We start from the raw sequence: 20,715 nt of genomic DNA on the forward strand, positions 1-20,715 counted from the left end.
AAACATTGAGTAGAAACCCCTTTAATACTTCAAAACCCATGTTTATATAAAACAATCACCTCATATATAGTTATAGCTAAGAAATTACTACATATTCACTTCAAATCAAAGATGTACTAGGTTAAAAGTACCCCTACCACAAAGATGAAGTTTTAGAAAATGAAAACTCAAGGAGAACTTTGAAATAAAGGGATTCAATTGATAGGATTGTTGATCTCTGCTTGTTCTTCACTTCTAGCGCAAGGTTTTGGGTGGATTCTTAGTAAAAATAGAAGAAATCAAGTGTTTGGGACAAGGGTTTTTCAGAATAGGGAAAATGAGAAAGAGAGTAAATGAAAAAGTGAGAAAAGCGGAGCAAAAATTGATTGTAAATTGGCTGACTTTGAACAGACCGCTTGAGCAGTAAATCTACCGCTCGAGCGATTTAAGAGCAAGAACCGCTCGACCGGTGACTTGGTCGCTCAAGAGAAAAACCCTTCTTCCCGAAATTTTAGACCTATAGATGAGATACTGGATGACCCCTTTTCACTACTCGAGAGGTAATTCCACCGCTTGAGCAGTCCCTCCTTTCTTAGAACATCACAATGCTATTATCCTAATATTTTTCTTGTAAGACCCACAAGATTGGTAATCCAATCGTATGAGCTATAGAGGAAAATAAAAAGGCTTAAGAGTTCTAACTATTAAGTATATATTTCATGTCATAGTGATACCAAAATTTCGTTTGGGATGTGGGTTGGTGGCTAAATTAGTCAATAAAGACAAAATAGACTATTTTAACCAATAAGACAAAATGTCACATTCAAACTATAATCATTTTATTTTTTCTCTCACAACCATCAAATCAACTACAAAATAAAGAGTCAATCATCATCTCAAACACAACTTTTTTGGTTAGACTAAAATAACTAAAAAGCCAAGCTCAAAAAGTTTATCCTAAACGAAAGCCAAGTCATCACTGATATGTAAATAATAACAAACCTCCACAAGGGTGAATCCACCATTAAAATCCACCATTAAAATTTAACTACCCACTCCAATGTGATCGTATATACATAGTGAAATTGATCATATTTAGGTTTCATTTGGGAAGAATTTTTTTAGCTTGATTTTTTGACTTTTTGACAACTTTAGTTTGACTAAAAAAGTTTTGTTTAGATGAACTTTTAACTATTTTGTAGTTTTGTCAGAAAAAAAAAAAGTGAAATAATTATGATTTGGATATGACAATTTGTTTTATTGACTTTTTAGCTTATTTTATTTTTTAGTGGACTAAATCAGTTCCAACCATCTTGTCAAACAAAAGCATAATGAGATGTGGGGCTCGTACAAAGGCTTGACTAGGGCTGGGCAAGGAATCCATGAAATCCGTAATCCGATCCAGTCCAGTCCAATCCGGTATGTTTGGATTGGTTTTTTGGATCTGTAGTTCGGTTTTTAATTGAAAAATTAAAAATCTGTAGTCCACGGATCGGTTCCGGATTGAACTCCACGGTTCCGGATTGGAACCAATCCGGGCCGTATACAAATAGCCTATATTTATATTATACACCCTCTCACATAGTATTTTCTCTTATTCCATATAAAACCTAAACCCAAACCTAAACCCGCATAGTATATTCTTTTATTGCTTTTGTTGGTTGGTTTTTAGTTTTAATTTGTAATGGTCTAAATACTTATGGTAGAACCAGTTTTCTTATGGTTGTTTAAATTCTAGAATAGTATATTGCTATTATAGAAAGACATGTTGCTATTGTGAAACTAATATGATGCTATGTTTATTTTATGAAATTAAAATGTTCTATATTTTTTTTTCTTATATAATTATGTGAATCTGTGGTCCTAAACCGATCCAATCTGTGTTTAAATGGATTGGTTCAGATTAATTCCATGATTTAAACAAATTGGATTGGTTCTAATTTTTTAAGAACTGTAGATAACAAATTGGTCTTGATTTTATTCCAATCCGGACCAATCCAGACCATGCTCACCCCTAGGCTTGGCGATTGTGCTGAAGAAGGGATTGCATGAAGTAATCATTGAAACTGACTCATCTTTGGTTGAAAATCTGCTGAAAGAAGGGCTATGCCAAAATTGCTCATTTTGTAGTATTGTTGAAGACTCAAGCCATCTTATTCGTTGATGCAATTGCACCATTCGCAGCATATTGAATTTTTGTTTTTATTTTTTTGACTTCCAGTTAAACTAACTCAATTGGTTGAAAACATCTATTTTGAGTTGAGTTTGGGTAAAAAAACCAAAAAAATTGTGAAAAGGTTAGGATGGGTGGCCCTCTTTGAATCGAAATGTGAAGTAAAAGGTAAGGGCGGAAGTGTTTGGGTTGCGCACCCTTTACGACTTGTTTTGGGTAGATGAAAATAAGTAGTTTTTTGGTTTATTTTTAAAATTTTTAGTTTATTCATAGATTTATTTGGGAAGTGTTAAATAAGCAATTTTTTTTTAAAATTATTATTATATGGTGTCATATCACTTGTAAAATTATAAATTTATCATATTATTTTCATGCATTATTAATGCATTTTTGTCAAAAGCTATACAGACTGAGAGTATTTTGATAATTTCATTTGTTGACTTATTTCTCACTTTTTAGATGAATTTTTACTCAAATGGCTTTTGACTTTTTAAAAATAAGCCAAAAGTTACTTTTTCCTTTCTTCCCAAAATGAGCCTACGTAAATTTTTACGAACTTAGACAAATATTTTTATAAAAATATATAAGTTAAATTTAAATTTGTATAAATTTAATCATAAAAATTTTAAAATTAAGTAAGTTTTCACAAATTTGTATACGTTATCTCACAAAAATAAATAATTCAAATCATAAAATTACATAATAAAAGTATTCATATAGGCCTTTTTTGGAAAGGGAAAAAAAAATTAATTTATTGACTTATTGACTATGAAGCACGGGTATTTTGAAAATATCACCGTGCTCGTATCAAGTACTTGCAAGGTACTAGTACTCATACCAATAGGGCTGCATGCGTATCGGGTACTCGAAATACGTTCATGATTCTTTTTATACATTAATTGATAGTTTGGTACTCTATAGGTATTTTATGGTGTACATCGAGAGTATATCAAGTTATGAGACATTAGTGGAAATACGTTTAATTTATTAGAGAGTTTTGATTTACTTGAAATTACAAATCCTTTATTTGATGTGCCAGAGATAAAATATGTATTATTCAATGATAAAATTGATGGAAGTGAAAACTGAATTTTCAAATTTCACTTAGCTTACTTTTGGAATGAAACTTTATTTTGTAATTTCCCTTATTTTATGGTATTAAAATAGCTTTTAGACTTTGTTTTGGTATTGGCATTATTAAACTATGATTTCTCTTTTGGTTTTATAATTTTTCATTTTAGTTTTGGTATTGAACTTTGATCTGTAGATTAAATCTCAAATTATAAATTACAAAAAATAAAAAATTTATTGACATACCCTAGCTGTACCTGTATCTTATTTTTTTAGGTCTTGCTATATCAGCGTACCCGTACCAGTATGCGTACCCACACCTGTGCTTCATAGTTTATTGACTTATTTGAGTCATATCACCTTCTTATTTTTTTTATATATTTTTCTCAAAAAATCCAATAATTAAAAAAAGAGAAAATTATCAGAAAGTCCTATATGAGAATCAGTTACTTCAATTAGTCCTATAACGATTCTGATATTGACCTGTCACCTGTTGTATTTCGGACTCGGGTTGGTATGGTTTTGAATGGTGATTCACATCTTATTTCCCTTGTCTCTTCTCTGTTTTGGTTATTGGATTGTAGTTGTGCGTTTGGAGCAAGTTCGTTGCTTGTTTTTCCAAACTTGTGTTGCCTAGAATTTTGGTCTTCCGCTCAAGTGGGCCTTCTTGCGCTCGGGCGGGGTTTGCAAACCCTCAGTACTTTGCTCGTCTGCAAAATACTGGAGGAGTGTTTTCCACGCTCGAGCGGCGTATCCTACGCTCAAGCGGGTGGGCACTTGAGCGTCCCTTCTTGCGCTCGAGCGGTTTGTCTGTTGTTTGTAAAGTGCTGGATGTGTGTATTCTGCACTCGAACGGGCCACTTCTTACGCTCGAGCGGAAATTTTTTTTGTGTTTGACGCTTGAGCGCCAACTCTTCCGCTCGAGTGGACTGTGCGTATATCAAATCTCGAAAGTGACATTTTATATCACTTTTTTCATTATTCTCTCTCTTTAAAGCTTTTCAAAAACCTAAATCTTGACACTCTCTCTATAAGATACTCTCACTCTCTACATTTTGGCCTAGATCCATTGATCTCCTCACCCTAGTGTCTTTGGAAAAAAGTTAGAGCATCTTGAAAGCTTCATCTTAACCCAATTGAAGTTGGATTTCGACATCTTTGAAGTTCCATCCTTGCTTGGCTCATCTTTTCTCTTTGAGGTAGGGATTTTCTATACTTTGTTATGATTTTTAACTTAGTTATTTGTGGTTGTGTAACAATGGTGGGATTTGGGAGTAATTTGAACAAACCTAGGGTTTGGGTGAAATGAAAAAGAGGGGTTTTTGGTGAATGTGAAATAAATGAGTTTGGCATTTGAAAATGAACTTATGTTGTGTCAAAATGGTTGATTTTTGTACTTGGATTGATATTTTGAAAAAGGAAATTTTTTCCCTAAAATGATTATCATATCTATTTTGTATAAATAGTTGAAGTGGAAGTTGTAAACATGGAATTAAGCGAGTATTGAAATAGATTGTGGAATTGAGTATGTAATACTTCACATATTTGGAAATTTTGAATAAATTATATGTCTTGAGATTGTATATCTGTTTAGAAATATTTGTATTGGGCTATCGGTGGAGGATAGCTTTTAGTGTTGTAGAACTTGTATGAGGATTAGGTAAATTGAAACTAATCCATGATTGATTATCATTGAATATGATTATGTTTAAATACATTGTATATGTATGATTGTTTGGGAGGAGAAAGGGGATGTACTCCATGTGTGATTATGTTTTTAAATACATTGTATATGTATGATTGTTTGGGAGGAGAAAGAGGATGGACTCCATTATAATTAAGTTGGCCAGAGTGTCTTGGGTGCAAGTTCCGAAATTTATACATAGGTGTCGATCTTGCTGTAGACACCCCATTTTTGGTGGCCCTTTAAGACTTGGATGTTCTTGCAGGTACATCCAATGGTGAGTTTGATTGCTCACCGAATGCTCGAAGTCTGCGGTTGAACGCCACAGGTTTGAGTTTTCCAAACCCTGCATCCTTTTTGCCTCATCTTTGAACCATGCTTAGGTCTTTTCAGAATGAGGTTGTTGATGGCATGCCGACCATCCTTGAAGGCTGCCAGCCATGGCTTTTGGCCTGCTGGCCATTGATGTGCCTGACCGGCCATTAATGAAGCCTTGCCGGCCATCACTTATACACTACAACAAAAGTAATCTATGGTGACGAAAAGTAGTGAAGAAAATAAATTTTGTCACTAAATAAGGACAATCCGTGACGAATTATTAAATTGTCACGTATAATAAAAAATAAAAATAATAGGTGACGAAATTTGTTTTCGTCAACAAATACTTCTTTTTAGGTGAGAAAAAATTAAGTTTTGTCACCGAAGGTTTTCCCGTTAATTTTTTTTTTTTTTGTTGGCGCCAAAATTTGAGACTGTTGGTGAGAAATTTTTTTGTCACCAATTATAAAATTATTAGTGAGGAATATATTTTCGTCACCAATAATTTTGTATATATATTTTTTGAGAAACTTGATTTTAAATATTTTAAGACCATTTGGTGAGAAATATATTTTTGTCACTAATAATTTTTAAAATTTTGAGACTTTTTAGTGAAGAAATTATTTTGTCACCAATTTTGGAGGAAAGTTTTTGACATATTGGGTGGTAATGGAAAAAATAGACAACTAACTTTTTTCCCCTTTTTATTTTTGTTTATCAATTTCTCTCTCTCTCTCTCTCTCTCTCTCTCTCTCTTTCAAAACAAAACACAAGTTAATTAACTCTCTAAACCTATGGTGACGAAAAGTAATGAAGAAAATATTTTGTCACTAAATAAGAATAATTCGTGGCGAATTATAAAATTTTATCACATATAATAAAAAGTAAAAATAATAGGTGACGAAATTTATTTTCGTCAATAAATACTTATTTTTAGGTGAGGAAAAATTAAATTTCATCACTAAAGATTTTTCCTCTAAATTTTTTTGGGTGGCGCCAAAATTTTGAGACTTTTAGTGAGAAAAATTTGTCACCAATTATAAAATTATTAGTGAGGAATATATTTTTGTTACCAATAATTTTAAATATTTTTTAAAAAAATTATATTTAAATATTTTAAAACTATTTAATGAGAAATATATTTTTATCGTCAATAATTTTAATATTTTAAAATTTTTAATGACAAAATTATTTTATCACCAACCAATCTTAAAGGGAAACTTTGAGATTTAGCGGTAATGAAAAAAAGGAACCCTACTAATTCTCCCCCACCCTTTTTTTCCTTTTTTTTGGTGCTCCAATTTTCCTCTCATCCCTCTCTTGCAAAACACACAAAGGTATGGCCTCTCTCTCTCTCTCTCTCTCTCTCTCTCTCTTTCTCCACTATAACAAAACTGAGTTTTTACGGCTCCACATTAATGACATATAGTAAATGCAAGGCGTGATTTCTCATTTTTACGATTTATTTTTTTTGCATGTCATAAATAATTTTCCAACTACGGCGTGTCTATTGCGTAGGCCGTAAATGCTAATACTGAAAATTTTTTTACGGCTTGCAATGTTAGTCGTAAATAATAAAACTTTCTAAGACGTGCATATGACATGTCATTAATATATCAATTATACACGACACGCGTACACCAGCCGTTAAAAATATTAAATATTTCAAAAGTCAATCATTAAAAATATTATACTTTTTACGACGCATAAAAAGTCAACCATTAAAAAATAAACTTTTCATGACACACATATACTAGTCATTAAAAATATTTTACTTTTCACGACATACAACTCCTATCATAAATAATATAACCAAAATAATAGTAAGCGCCAAAAAAAAATACTCACGTCAAATATTAAAATGAAATACTCTTGAAATTGGGCATAGTTCTCCCCGCCCCTCTCTCTCTCTCTCTGCAAATGCTAAAAACTCAACTAGTGATCTGCGGAAGCTCCTCTACCACACCCTTCCATTTCAAACCCTAAATCACATTCTCACCAATTTCTCTCTCTCTCTCCCCTCCAATTTCTCTCTCTACAACCCACAACGGCCATGGCTCTTCTCTCACCAAATTCATCGATCTAGAGCTGCCATGGAGACTAGCAAAAGGCGAGAGCGGGTTTTTAGAGACTTCCATTACCTTTTACCCGTTCCGAACTCGCTCAACACTCACCATGGTTAACCCTCTTCCTATTCCCTTCTTCAGATCTAATTTCTATGTACTCTTTTGCTGTTTTCTTGTTGGGTTTTTGATTTTTTGGAGAAAAAATTATGTTTTTGACTTTGGGTTTTTTGTGTTAGATGGATCGGTATCAGAGGGTAGAGAAACCGAGGCCAGAGACGCCGATTAACGAGAATGAGATTGGTATAACCACTCAGGGGAGGATGAGGAACTAAATTATTTATGCTATCACTCTGTTTCAGGTCTCTCTCTCTCTCTCTCTCTCTCTCTCTCTCTCTCTCTTTCATTGAAAAATTAGGGTTTTGACTGAGCAAATCAAAAATTACAATTGTGTTTTAGGTTATGAATTTTTATTTATTTATTTATTTATTTTCTTGAATGTGAGTTGGGGAAAATGTTTGAATCTGAATTAAAAAAATTAAAACCTGAATGTGAAATTAGGTTCTTGGTGAAGGAAAATATTTTTTTTGAATTTTTCCATCTTGTTATTGCTTTTCTCTGCATCCAAATTGAAGGGTTATGGTTGTTTTGATGTTTGATAATTGTTTTGGGTCCATCTTCTTCTTTTTCTTCTTCTTCTTTTTTTTTTTAATGAAACAATGGAAAGCTTGAAATTCGTAAGTTTTTAAGGTAGATCTGTTGATTGTTTTGTTTTTTCCCATCTTCTGCTTATCCATCCAATTTCTTGACATAAACAATAGTTTGTCCTACTTGAAGTTTGAATTACGAAAATTAAAGGCCTGCCTTAGACATTTTTAAAAAATTTATTACTGTCTTGAATTAAGATCAGTATTTCTGGTGTGAATGCCCTCTCACTTAATGTAGAAACTCAAGTTGGTTTGATTATGGTAATTTCCAATTGGCTTTGTTCTTCTCAATATGGAAGGAAGATATTAAAGTTCATCACATTTTTGTGCCCTGTTGACCATTCTCCATATTCAATTTCTTCCTTATCATTTTCTTATGTTAAAGTATGTGAATTACTACATGGGTTAACCTTTACCTGTTCTATGCTTAATGACCTGGCATGGCTTACATTCTAGATGAAATCGTATTTATCTAAACCAATGATTATCTTATCAACATTTATCTTTATTTTCTTCCAAATAATGATTGGTCTGCTTTCTTTTCAATAGAATCTCATTCACTTTGATCTTTTGTTTTTCAATCTCACTATTTTCAATTTTTTCAATCTATGTTTGTATATTAGTAGAACATAATTTTATGTATTTCTAATGAATATAGATAATTAGATTACGTTATTCCTTTTTGTCTTCAAGGAAGAACATTTGAATCCTTAATTTTTTTCTTAAAAAAATGCGATGTTGGCTGTAGGCATTCGGCTCAGGATAAGTGGGTTTGTGTTTGCTTCCTTGGAGCTTTGGTTTTGGGCATCGTATTGAGGCCAGACTTTAGCTAGGACAAGTTAGATTCAGTTGATGCTTATTCATTTTACTCCCTGAATCTGATGTGAAAACTTTGTTTATTTTGAATTTCAGCATCCTTTGGATAGTTTACACGACATAGATATTTACTTCATATTCTAATAGTGTCCATTATCATGGCTGGAATTACAGTGTTTGGCATGATTTACTATAGAAGGGCATTAATGTTACAGAGTTTCCTGGAAAGAAGATCTCTGGGAGGTATTTTGTTTTGTGAATTCTTATCAGTCCTAAGTACTATTTGAAGTGAAGGCATAGATATTCTTTCTCATCTATTTCTTGTATCAACATAGGATGATTATTCTCAAGAAAAAGTCCTAACAACATAAGGTTTTCAGTCTTCCTTTGAAGCACAAGCACAAGCACAAGCTGACTTAAAGTTCACTTATGTGATTTCTTACCAAATTAACTTTTAATCTTATATGAACTTACTTGTTTCTTTTTTACCTCGGCGCCTTTGTGTTCATAGACTATAACAGAATTCTTGGTGTGAATTAAAATAGTCTTATATTTGATCTTGTAGCTCAAAGGTTTTTAACACTGAAATTTTGAGGCTTACTGGGCTAGTGGCTCCATAGTGTTAGGGGGAATGTGATGTCAATGCCATGCGCTCGGGCTTCTCATCTGAAGTGCCTCTGTCTTGAATATTCTAGTACAGGAAAAATGAATTTTTTTTTTTTGTATATAATTCTAGAAACAATATATCTATATAATAAAGCAGAACGAATTTTGAAAATATGTTAGACACAACTGTCCTACTAGGACATTTCAATGGCTAGGATTTATTTACTTATTTAGATAGATGGCTGAGATGACTCCCTTAATTTTATATCAATCCTAAATATATATCTTCCCGCCCAACGAGTCAGCCTCCTCCTTCCTCACGTCTCCCCACTATTCTATCTTTATCTCTCTCTTCTCACATTCCCGCTTGCGCACGCCTCTCATGCCTTCTATCTTTATCCCTCTCCCTTCTCTATTCTTATCAGTTTGTTCTTGCGACACTCCTCTTCATCACAAGGTATTCCTGTCCTCCTCCATCTCTCTGTTGTATTTTTTGAATGATCAAGAACAAATTGTAGAATAGATTAAATGGGATCAGATTGTACAAACTGATTTGCGGAAACTGATTCAATTCCACTTTAATCTTTTTACTCTTTTTATATGAACAGTGTTCATAGTTCTGATTATAGTTTAGAGGTTGCGATTTCAGAGGTCAGGTATGGCAATCTCTATCACAACTGTTCTTCTCACCCTTTAGAATCAGAATCACAATAGTTCTGAATCTTTTTATTTTCATCATTTGAAATTTCAGAGATTGCGATCATAGTTCTGATTCATAGTTCTGATCAGAGGTTGCGATCATAGTTCTGATTCATAGTTCTGATCATAGTTCACAGGTTGCGATTTCATAGTTCTGAGGTATTCTAATCTTCTTTTTCAGTCCAGGGCTTCACACCCATTAAGTGTTTGTTTGAATGGGTCTGAGAGGTTGTTCTATTTTTTAAGTTGTCCATTTCATGGTTATCTTTTGGGTCATAGTTGCTGTCAATTTTCTTTTCTATTCAATGGGGATTGGTTGATGGAAAAAGAGTTCTAATTCAATTTTCTGGGTAAATTTAGTTCAGTATAGGGATTTACATTTTTATGGACTATATTAGTTAATGTGAATCTCTTATAGAATTCTTTGGAGTTAGTTGATTGAATTTAAGGTTTGGGATCCATTTTTAAAGCTGTCCATTTCATGGTTATCTTTTGGGTCATAGTTGCTGTTAATTTTCTTTTCTATTCAATGGGGATTGGTTGATGGAAAAAGAGTTCTAATTCAATTTTCTAGGTAAATTGAGTTCAGTATAGGGATTTACATTTTTATGGACTATATTAGTTAATGTGAATCTCTTACAGAATTCTTTGGAGTTAGTTGATTGAATTTAAGGTTTGGGATCCATTTTTAAAGCTGTCCATTTCATGGGTATCTTTTGGGTCATAGTTGCTGTGAATTTTCTTTTCTATTCAATGGGGATTGGTTGATGGAAAAAGAGTTGTAATTCAATTTTCTGGATTGAGTTCAGTATAGGGATTTACATTTTTATGGACTATATTAGTTAATGTGAATCTCTTACAGAATCCTTTGGAGTTAGTTGATTGAATGTAAGGTTTGGAATGAAATTCTTGCTTATCTATCATAGTTGCTGTGAATTTTCTTTTCTATTCAATGGGGATTGGTTGATGGAAAGAGAGTTCTAATTCAATTTTCTGGGTAAATTGAGTTCAGCAGAATTCTTTGGAGTTAGTTGATTGAATTTAAGGTTTGGGATGAAATTCTTGCTTATCTATCATAGTTGCTGTGAATCTTCTTTTCTATTCAATGGGGATTGGTTGATGGAAAGAGAGTTCTAATTCAATTTTCTGGGTAAATTGAGTTCAGTATAGGGATTTACATTTTTATGGACTATATTAGTTAATGTGAATCTCTTACAGAATTCTTTGGAGTTAGTTGATTGAATTTATGGTTTGGGATGAAATTCTTGCTTATCTATTTGTGTCTGGACATCGATCAATGAAACAGTGACAATAATTGGGACTACTGATATTGTTAGTTTATGTGAATATGATTTTGGATTTGACCTAGGACCCAATAATAGGTCGAGCAGATGCAGATGTCTCAATATTTTTTGTACAATGTTGATGCGTATAAAAATTAAATAGAGTTTTTTTGTTTTTAATCTTTGGATGCGGAAGGTAGGAGCCGGTGGACATGAATTGGGGGATCACTGTGTGGTTTTCTCAAATGGTGATATTAGTGTTTGGTTTTCTTATTTTATTAATAACTAAATAACCCTAAATTTATTGCTTATTATTGTTGTTGTAGTTTTGTTTAGCATTAGGATATGGGTTCATTTCTATTAGTGAAAAAGTACATCGATCCACTATCTCTTTCTTGGAACAGAATTGCTGAGAGTATTTTTTTTTTTTTTTATATATATATATACCATTTAGCATATGAAGCATGAGTTTTAATATGAAATAGAAAGTTGAAGTGATGACTATAATCAACGCACCATTATGCATCAGCAATTGAAATTATGGTGCATCTTCACTTTTCCAAGTCCTTGATGCTGAAAATTTTATTTGCTGCCAATATACCGGATCACTATGTGGTTTTCTCAAATGGTGATATTAGTGTTTGGTTTTCTTATAATTCTTGCTTATCTATCATAGTTGTTGTTGAGATTTTGTTTTCTTGAATAATAAAAGAATTAATTTTTGTTTTATTAACAAAAAAATTGGCTTGACCGAACAAAATGGAACTTTAGTTTTGAAGTTGATCCAGGGCATGATTGTTGCTCACATGTAGGAGGGGATCAAATTATGGTGTGGTTCTTTGCCATTAGTTAATCTTGATAGTTCATTTGGCTTTTGAAGTCGTGCTATTGCAAATTTATATCATTCCTTGGTAGTGTTGAAGAACTTCTTGGTTCTACATCTGCTCATTTTTTAAACATCTGCTCAAAAATTACTGCACTCCATGTAATATCCATTTTTATAAAACATGTTTAAAGCATATTTATAATGAGCATCTTTTTATAAAAATATGTTTAATTTTCTCTTGAATTAATAATTTGGATAAATAATAACTGAGATCAAGCAGATGATGGCTAATTGAACTAGGATCTACTATTGAGATAACATTGATTTCAGACTTCAGTAGTATTTGAAAGCAACCGAACAACCAACATCTCTATTTGTTTCTGCATCCATAAAGAATGATTCATTGCGACAAATTGTTGTTGATACTAAAAGGATGAACCATGCTACTTTTCATAGAAACTTAATGAGGCATTCACCACATGTCAAACACAATCACCTATTAACTTTGCCTCTGCCAACAGAGTGGTAGGTGTAAATTTTAATCCCAGTTCACGTTAGTATGTCCTAAATATTAAAAAAATAATAATAATTGTATGCCATATACATTTAGAGTTTCCCATTTGTTCTGTCTCGAGTAAACTTTGCTCCATTTGTTTTGATGGAAAATATTTTTGTGGAAATTATCATTTTTATGGCCAAGGAAAAACAAACTTACTTGGACGAAAATAATTGGAGTTACCTGCCTAAGGCAAGTTAGAAGCTCTTTTCTGGCTTACTGTCTGGGAAACTTCAACATGTACTGGCTTATGCATTGCATGGGTAGGCTAGATTAGGCTCAATACTCTGTAGAAGCACTAAGTACTACTATGGCGCTGTTTGGGAACAAATTTTTTGGGTTTTTTGTTTGTTTTTTTTTCACTAAAAGACAAATTGGTTACAAAATCAAAAAAAAAAACAAATAGCTTATTTTTCGAAATTACATCTGTTTATAAAAATATGTTTAAAACAAATAGCTTATTTCTGTTCAAAATTACATCTGTTTATAAAAATTTGTTTAAAGCATCTTTATAATGAGCATCTGTTTATAACATCTATTTTTGAGATGATAAGTAATATCTCAAAGCATCTTTATAAAACATACTAGCGTATGCCCGTGCCTAAAGGCACGGTTTAAATAATTTTAAGATTAAAATACAGTTATAATTTATATGTATCGCGTTGAAATTTATAAAGTTTGTGTTATTTTTTGATAAAGATACTGAAAAAATATATTGAAATATTTTTCTTCTTAAAGAATTGAGTGCGTCGTTGTATGGATGGTATGCTGTGTTGTTGTAACTTTCTTACTATTGACTGATACAAATGTACCAGGAGTGTTGCCTGTTTAAGTTGCAGTGAATTAATAGTTGGACTGTAAATTATTTTAGCAATTTAATTCAGTCCAACCAAACCATGTTGTCCTTTTCAGATTTATATGTGCTGAATGCATACTAATATGCAGTGTGATCTATTTCAACCATGAGATTAAACATGCTCATTTATTCAAACCATTCATGAAATTTTCATAAACCCTTATAACTAACATTATTTACACCGTGCCTTCAGGCACGGGCATACGCTAGTATATACACAATTCAACAAGCCTTTGTGTCAATTATTTAGGGTCTACTACTTGCATTTATTGTTCTTCTCTATTATTCATGTCTCACCAATCCCAGTGAAGTGTGTTCCACAATTCCTAATGCCTCCTATAATTATTCTCCTATTAGGCCCCTATATCATCTTATTTGTCAATCAAGGATAAACTAATTGTTGTGTTCTCCTAATAGGTCCCTATATCATCTTATTTGTCAATCAAGGATAAACTAATTGTTGACATCTATTTTAACTACTTAATATGATAGTAGTAATCATAAGTAGTACATTGAATGTTCTCCATTTGAACTCTTCCAATTTGATGACAAGCAAAATTCTATGTACAAGTTTTGTTACTATTTAAAGTTTTTCTTTTACCCATTTATTTTGAAGGTAAAGTAATCTATGCTGTGAAATGGATGATGAGACTGAAGAACAAATGAGGAATGATAAGTCCAATGTCATAAGAACTTGAACTCATCTTCCTACAATTCCTAGTAAATTTTCTAGAGTCTGTGGTCCTTGAAAAGCTTGAGTGGGAGGCACTTTGTTTGCTTCTAGATGTGCCTAGTGGGATTAATTCCATTCTCGGTAATCAATTGAATACCTTTGCCTGATGGTGACAGCTTTTTCAACTAATTTTTCAGGAAAGAGGAAGTGGGGATATATTGGAAGAAAGGAAGAAAACCTTTGTCTTTTCAGCAATCAGTATTGTGATAATGGCAAAGGTCTATTTTCTTTTCCTTTTCTTTTTTCTCAGTGTACTTCTTGTCCCCCTCCTCTTGTACTTGATCCTCTTTTCTTCTTTCTTTTTCTTTTTTTTTTCCTCTTTTTAATGAAATTTTCTCTGTTTACAATCAAAAAATGATCCAAAAAAGAAAAGAAAAAAAAAGTCTATATTATATAAAGGGATGGGGAAAATGTGGAGAGAAGGGAATAAAATGAAGTTGGCATGTAGTTGCATTACATCAAGGTATTCAGCTTGCTGCATAGTTTAGTTTATGATTTTTGTGAAAGAACTCAACTTCTTTTCAAAGGTTTGTCCATTTTGCATTAATGGCTAGCAGGTGATCACCATGAGAAACATCTATTTCGGCATTAGCAGGTTGCAAATGCAAATGTATTTGGGGTTCCAAGTAATTTCTTAAGCATTCTCTATGTTAGGTTTTATTTCTTGGCAAACCCGTTTGACAAAACTCCTTTGAGTTGTAATTTTATTCGCATTTTTATTTCAGTGAGACTTTGAGTGTTTAGATGCGAATCCAACCCGAATCAAGCCTTTCAGAGAAGTTTGTGTTGATAATGCTTTCAAGATTGCCACTTCGCTGATTATGACGGGGATCGAAGCAAAATGCATAAATGCATTCAAAGTTGCCTGTCCGATCATGTTATATTTTTTCCAGTTTTTTCAGGTTTTGGCCTGTCCGCTCGAGCGGGGAAACAGGCGCTCGAGCGGGGATTGGAAGCTCTCAGCATCTCTGCAGTCGCCTGTAAAAATACTGGAAGGTGTGATTTTACGCTCAAGCGGATGCTCCTACGCTCGAGCGCATCTCAGTTTGTTCGCACGCAGTTTTTGGTCAGTCCGCTCGAGCGGGCTGTGTTGAGCTCGAGCGGAGATCGCGGGACAGATTCTATAAATTCGCGTGTTGGGTCAGATTTTTAGGATAACTTCTCCAGATCTTCTTTTTGGTTTCTAGGGTTTATATCTGGGGATACTTTGGGAGTTTTCTTTGATGTTTTTATTGAGTATTCAACTCATGATCTAAAGAGAGTACATCAAAGGTTTGTTTGTTATACACAAAAGAGAGAGTTATTCTTCAGTTGTGGATTCTGAAGAATTCGAGCCTGAAGCTTTGGTGGAATCCGGAGTGGCTCATCAGAAAGACAATTCCGTGGTGAAGATGGGGTTGGAAGAGGCACATAGAGGTTGGTTCAATTAGGCGTTGTGGATTCGCTAGGTAATTGAGAGTATACCTGTGTAATTCCTTTAAATCTTCTTAGTGGATTGTTCTTGTGGCTGTTGCCCGTGGTTTTTTGATCACAGTTGGAGGTGTCCAATTGTGGTTTTTTCCACGTTAAATCACTGTGTTTCTTTGTCTTGATTGTTTGATTGGGATTGTTATATTCTGCTTAAAATTGATACATAATTACAAATCAACATCTAGGGGATTTCTAGATTTTTCACTCTAGATGCTTGAACTAATTAATTTTTTGCTTTTTGTTTTTCACTAAGCCATTACTCAGAGAAGCATAGTGTTTTCTCTTTTATTTTAGATAAGAGGTGTTTGACGAATTTCCAATTCAGAATAGTGACAAATTGAGTATACTTTAGAGACAGTGACTAAGGAAGCTTCATCGAAATGGAGATAATTCTCTACGAAGGTAAGCTTCATCGGTTAAAAATATATATATATATATATATATCACTACTAGAAAAATAACTTTTTGCCTCTATTTTTTTACGACTGATTATTTATCGCTTCACCTTCCAATTCTCACCTCTCTCTCTCTCTCTCTATATATATATATATATAGCAGTGCTCTCACATGCTTGCTTGATTTCACCTTCCTTAATTCCATATAATTTGGTGAAACTGCAAGCGCTGCAGCAGTTTGTAGCACAGGGAGCTTGTTTCTAGAATCAGATTCCATATCTGTAGCAGTATCTGTAATTCAGGTCTGAGAAAGGTCAAATATCAACGATGATAAACTATGCATGTTTAAATGTATTGCTCATCTGTTAACATTATTGATCTAACAACTATAAGCAGTGATCTCTATTTATAGAAAAGTATTCATGTTAAACATTAGGTTGGGCATTACATTTTATCTCTCATATATTTTTCATTTTGTGAAATCTTTGTGTGAAATTAATTGATTCTGTTAATTTGTTAAATATTTGATGTTGGGAACTGCCATATGTGTCCTTGTTACAATATCTATAAGGGAACACGTTGTTTCCATAGTTGTGTGAAAGAATGACTTAGTTATTTTGCATCAAGGTATGTACTTTAAGAACTTGGTGAAGTTCAGGTGTAAATGGAAGTTGACTGAGTGGATAACTTGTAGCTAATCTTTCGTAACAAATTATTGGTGTGGAAATTATTAAATTGGGGTGTGATTACCATACCTGAGTGACTAACTGCAATAATTATTCACTATGATTCTGATGATAATTTTTAGCTCTTTCATCACTGCCTCTGAATTAATGTGCTATTAATTGGGTGGATAGGACCAAGTGATGAGTTTGGTGCTATGTTGGTTTAATATTTAGTTTTATTGACTATCAAATAATTTCAAGTTTTGTTTGTCCACCTCACCTTTTCAGATAATCTTGGAGAAGATTGCCGTATCTTTGAAAACCTGTTTCAGTTCTGTCAAATTTATGCTGGTGGAACTATAGGTAAATTATGATCAAATGGTATTGTAATGTAAACTTGAGTGGCATTAAGTTTTCCTTGACTAGGGATTGAAGTTTTTTGGCAGATGCTGCGCGTAGATTGAACAATCGGCTTTGTGACATTGCCATAAATTGGGCTGGTGGACTGCATCATGCCAAGAAGTGCGAGGCATCTGGTTTTTGTTATATCAATGACTTGGTTTTGGGGATTTTGGAGCTTCTAAAATATCATCCACATGTTCTATACATTGGTATAGATGTGCAGCATGGTGATGGTGTTGAAGAAGCATTCTATTTTACAGACAGGTAATGACAACTCTCTCTCTCACACGCACACACATTGCGCGTGAATGTGTTCTAGAAGAGGGAGGGGGTTGAATATGGAAACCTAAGTTTTTAGGCGTTATTTCAATCTTTCTTCCTAACTTACCTTTCCTATCTTGCATTGAGCCTATTTCAACTTTTTATGTGCTTATGTTGAATTTGATATGCAACTTTTTCACTCACAAGTTAAGTGTTTGGTTGGGTAGAACAATTTGTTTTCTTCGATTTATTTCCCAAACCCAAGCTATGCAAAATTTTAAATTTATTATTTCTTCAATTCAAATTATAGACCAATTATTGCTTGTTGAATCTGTTAACCCACAATCATAAGAGCATCAAGAAAGAAGCCTGTTGAACAATCTCAAACATTACTGCTGGAAACAAGGAACAAATACAGGTAAGCATTTAAATATTTGCAACTGAAATACTCAAAGTTAACTACTAGAAATACTCAATTGACTACTTGAATTTATATCTATTTTTTATACCAACAAGTTGATGATCATGACTTTATTTTATATGAATTTATTATTATTAATTTTTTTAATATGGCTCTGGCCTTCATTGTATGGAAAAAAAAAATTTCTCTAGCCCTTTAGATGTAATTGATAATATATTAATGTTTTCTTTGTCTATTTTCTTTGCAGATTGGTTTTTGATGACGTTTGGAAGTATACTTGCAAATGAAGATCAACTGTTGAATTTTGTTTCGTGAACTGATACTTAGTTGTAGTTGCAAATCAAGATTGAGTGTTGATTTTTTTTTGTGGATTTCACGTTAGTTCATTTTGGGATTTGCTTTGGTGGTTTTTTTTGTTGTACTTAATGGTTTATATTATTAAAGTTGTTTGATGGATATATTTTGATTTATAATATAAATTGTTTATTGATTTTTTTTGTGGAGTGATGTATAATAGCTAGTGATTTCTTAGTACAATTAAAAGGCTATTGGGATATGAGCAGGGATATTTGTAAAATAATAATTGAAATTGAAATATAAAATATGGAACAGGTTTAGTGACGAATTTGTTTCGTCATTTGTACTTGTTATTATGACAAAGTGATTATTCGTCATTAATAAACATTTTTTTTGACAAAATTTGTTATAGCGTATATATAGAAGTTTTCATTGATTTTGTTGTTTGGTGACGAAATATATTTCGTCATGTATATAAATATATTTGCGATGAAATATATTTCGTCACCCATGTATGACTTTTGGAGACGAAAAATTTCGTCACCTTTACATCTTACTGTGACGAAATTATTTCCTCATTAATGATCAACATTTGTGACAAATTTATTCGTCAACTAAAATTATAAATATGGTATTGAATAATTATTTGGTGACGAAAATGAGAATTTTTGGCGACAAAATCTTGTTTTATTGGTGACAAAAAATTTCGTCACTGAATTAATTTCATTGGTGACGAAATTATTTTTCGTCATGTTGGTTTTTAGTGACAAACATTCAATGACGAAACAGGTGACGAAAATATTTCGTCACAAATATCTATAGTGACGAAATTAGCTCTTTTGAGACAAAAAAATTTCGTCATTCAAGACCCAACTTGTTGTAGTGATAGCCGGCTAGCCATCAGTGTTTCCTGCAGATATTTTGTGATATTTTGTGCCAGCTATTTGCATAGGTTCATGCATCTTCCAACATGTGTGTGGCTAGATCTTTGTGAGGGAAATTTGTATTTTCTATATATAGGACCCCTCTCTTGCATGTGGGGGGGGGGGTGTAACGCCCTCAAAATAATAACAATAAACCCATCAGATAAGACATGCATTTACACTTAAACTAACTGTATTCCTTTCATTCATTAGAGTTCCGTTAAATAAATATTACATGTTAACCTCATAACAAAATGCCCTACGGGCTTACAGCTTTCCAAGTTAACACTTGGTTACAAGAAAGAGTTCTAACTCGTTTACACATTAAGCCTTTGGCTTGAAGTTACATGTAATACATCAACAGTAAAACGACAAAACTATGTCCGCCACTAGCCTCCCAGCTATGTCCTTGGAGGTGGCATGCTTCCTGTACCTGAAAATGATATTCCCATATAGGGTGAGCCACAGCCCAGTAGAAATACACTAAACCAACCATGGACAATGACTAAAACATTAGCAATTGATAGTTGGTCAACACTGATTCAATCACATAAATTTCATATTTATGTCTTACAACTTATGAGTCTAAGTTACCTTTCATTTTCCCTTTTTCAACAGATAAGCATGTCAGCTCTATCATCATTTCAACAGATATGTATAAAAACTATATCTCACATTCAGATAAGCATAAAAGCTATATCCACATTCTCAACAGATATGTATATCAACAATATCCACAGATAAGCATACAAGCTGTATCCACATTCTACAACAGATATGTATATCAACAATATCCACAGATAAGCATACAAGCTGTATCCACACTTCACTTCACAAAGATAAGCATATGAGCTCTATCTTCACTTCTCTAGACAAGCATATGAGCTCTGTCTACGGAGTACATCCCCTATCTCCTCCAAATACCTATCCGGTTTAGAGGTCCATCCCCTATCTTCCCCTAAACCGCGGAGTACATCCCCTATCTCCTCCTCTACACATAACGTATATAAACACACTGGTTCTATATACAATCACACAATACAAACAATTAATGTATTCTAGCAACTGTCAAGTTCCATAACACATTCCATTGATTAGTTTCAGTTTGCCTAATCAACATACATTGTCTACAACAATCTCGACTATCCTTCACCGATAGCCCCAAGCAGTTATTTCTAAAACAGAAATTAAATGCGCAAATGGATATTCAATCAACATTTCATTTCCTCATTTCTCACCAATTAATTATCCCAATTAATTAAACATTGTAATTAGGCCATTTTCCATAATTACCGTTTCAACCCTTAGGTCCCATTTTCATCAATGATTCAACAATCATTCCATTTTCTTCATGCCAAACATGCATCTAGGTCTATTATGAATGAAACCCCAACCTTTGTAAAATTACACAAAAGCCCCAAACTTTCACAAACTTACCCAACCAAGACCAACATCTCAAAATACCAAAATTTAAAGACAAAACCCATAGAGAGGAGTAGGTTATCCCTACC

The 20,715-nt window shown here is 33.0% G+C and overlaps 1 protein-coding gene and 1 long non-coding RNA gene across 4 annotated transcripts; both read left to right on the forward strand.

Moving 5' to 3' along the window:
• Positions 1-7,138: 7,138 nt before the first annotated feature.
• LOC114321248 (uncharacterized) lies at positions 7,139-14,606 on the forward strand. The gene is made up of 4 exons (XR_014338017.1): positions 7,139-7,403; positions 7,528-7,650; positions 8,986-9,054; positions 14,508-14,606. It is a non-coding gene; the product is annotated as an uncharacterized LOC114321248 (long non-coding RNA).
• A 1,528-nt stretch (positions 14,607-16,134) lies between these two features.
• LOC114321235 (histone deacetylase 9-like) lies at positions 16,135-18,468 on the forward strand. 3 transcript variants are annotated; one of them, XM_082883183.1, is made up of 4 exons: positions 16,135-16,242; positions 17,189-17,263; positions 17,347-17,566; positions 17,874-18,468. In XM_082883183.1, the coding sequence occupies exons 1-4, from the start codon at positions 16,221-16,223 to the stop codon at positions 17,890-17,892; spliced, it is 336 nt and encodes a 111-aa protein (XP_082739309.1). In that variant the 5' UTR covers positions 16,135-16,220; the 3' UTR covers positions 17,893-18,468. The 3 variants fall into 3 exon arrangements, 1 of the variants encoding a protein (XP_082739309.1); XR_014338019.1 differs by lacking the exon at positions 16,135-16,242 and adding an exon at positions 16,260-16,548; XR_014338018.1 differs by lacking the exon at positions 16,135-16,242 and adding an exon at positions 16,260-16,537.
• The last annotated feature ends 2,247 nt before the right edge of the window (positions 18,469-20,715 follow it).

The sequence above is a fragment of the Camellia sinensis genome, chromosome 8 (assembly GCF_055761805.1).
Source record: "Camellia sinensis isolate YWXY chromosome 8, ASM5576180v1, whole genome shotgun sequence".
Taxonomy (NCBI): domain Eukaryota; kingdom Viridiplantae; phylum Streptophyta; class Magnoliopsida; order Ericales; family Theaceae; genus Camellia; species Camellia sinensis.